The sequence below is a fragment of the Penaeus monodon genome, chromosome 15, assembly GCF_015228065.2.
Source record: "Penaeus monodon isolate SGIC_2016 chromosome 15, NSTDA_Pmon_1, whole genome shotgun sequence".
Lineage (NCBI taxonomy): Eukaryota > Metazoa > Arthropoda > Malacostraca > Decapoda > Penaeidae > Penaeus > Penaeus monodon.
This window is the reverse complement of record NC_051400.1, coordinates 5,185,946-5,186,939: the sequence shown is the minus strand read 5'-3', so window position 1 is coordinate 5,186,939 and position 994 is coordinate 5,185,946. Positions and strand designations below refer to the sequence as shown.

The 994-nt window shown below is 38.8% G+C and overlaps 1 protein-coding gene across 1 annotated transcript in view; it reads right to left on the bottom strand.

The window, feature by feature from the left end:
* The window catches only part of LOC119582194 (dynein heavy chain 6, axonemal-like), a 26,410-nt gene that overhangs the window by 14,294 nt on the left and 11,122 nt on the right, over positions 1-994 (bottom strand). The window contains exons 11-12 of the mRNA XM_037930428.1: positions 864-965; positions 282-364 (exon numbers count right to left, since the gene is read on the bottom strand). Of these exons, the coding sequence (XP_037786356.1) occupies positions 282-364; positions 864-965 (185 nt within the window). The remainder of the gene's footprint in view (positions 1-281; positions 365-863; positions 966-994) is intronic.

Genomic DNA, 994 nt, shown 5'->3' with positions numbered 1-994 from the left:
GGAGATGGGTCATAATGCTATTCATATATATTAACTTTGATTTCAAATTGGTCGTGCATATAAATCGATATATCACTGCATCGATTTTTTTCGATACATTTTGAGAAAAAAAATTTTTAGCGATGCCGATAAAACGATACAGTTATTGAGTAGCTTGGACGATACCAATACAAAAGTATCGATCGGTATGTATCACCGATACATGTATCGCGGTACTGCCCATCTCTGACTGTAAGTACCTATAGATGTTAGACGTCAATAAAGCGTTAGTCGTTACTTACAGTTTGCCAAGGGCGAGGTCAGGTCGTAGTAAGTGAGGGTCACCGAGCATGATGTTGACTACTTCGCGGGCTCCTGCCACGAGCTGCCGAAGACATTTACTGTATAATTATTGATTTAAAAGATACTCTGATAATGATTTCTTCTAAAATGTTTTTGTTTTTTTTGGTAATAATGATGCTCTGTCGGTTGGAAATGGTATTTAGCATTCAGTGTAGTTCTGTTGATTTGTAAGAAAGTGAGTGGTTCAGTGCATCAACATGTTATTCTATTTAATCAGGTAATTGTTTGCAGTCTTCGGTATCTATAATATGGCCAAACTAAACCTAACACTTAGGTCTCGATAATAAAAAAACACATATGTCCAACCCATAAAAAACACGATAGTATGAAGGCTTAAGAAGAGGAACATCCTTTTAACCAGCTCTTACCACCACCACAGCCCATTTCAAAACACAACACACCAGTCACTCTAATACATCAGGAACTTAACGATACGAAACACACAATGAATTGCTATATATTTTTTTCCAAAACTTTCGAGAAAGGTTATTGGACACAACACAGAAGAACGATGAACTAACCTGACGGGGCTTGGCTATCCTTAAGAGCATCAGAGCATTGAAGTCGGATATCCTACCACGGGGCATCTCGGCAGGACCTCGACTCCCTGTCAATCCCACCTCCTGTAGAAGTAGTGTCAGCTGATTTTTGG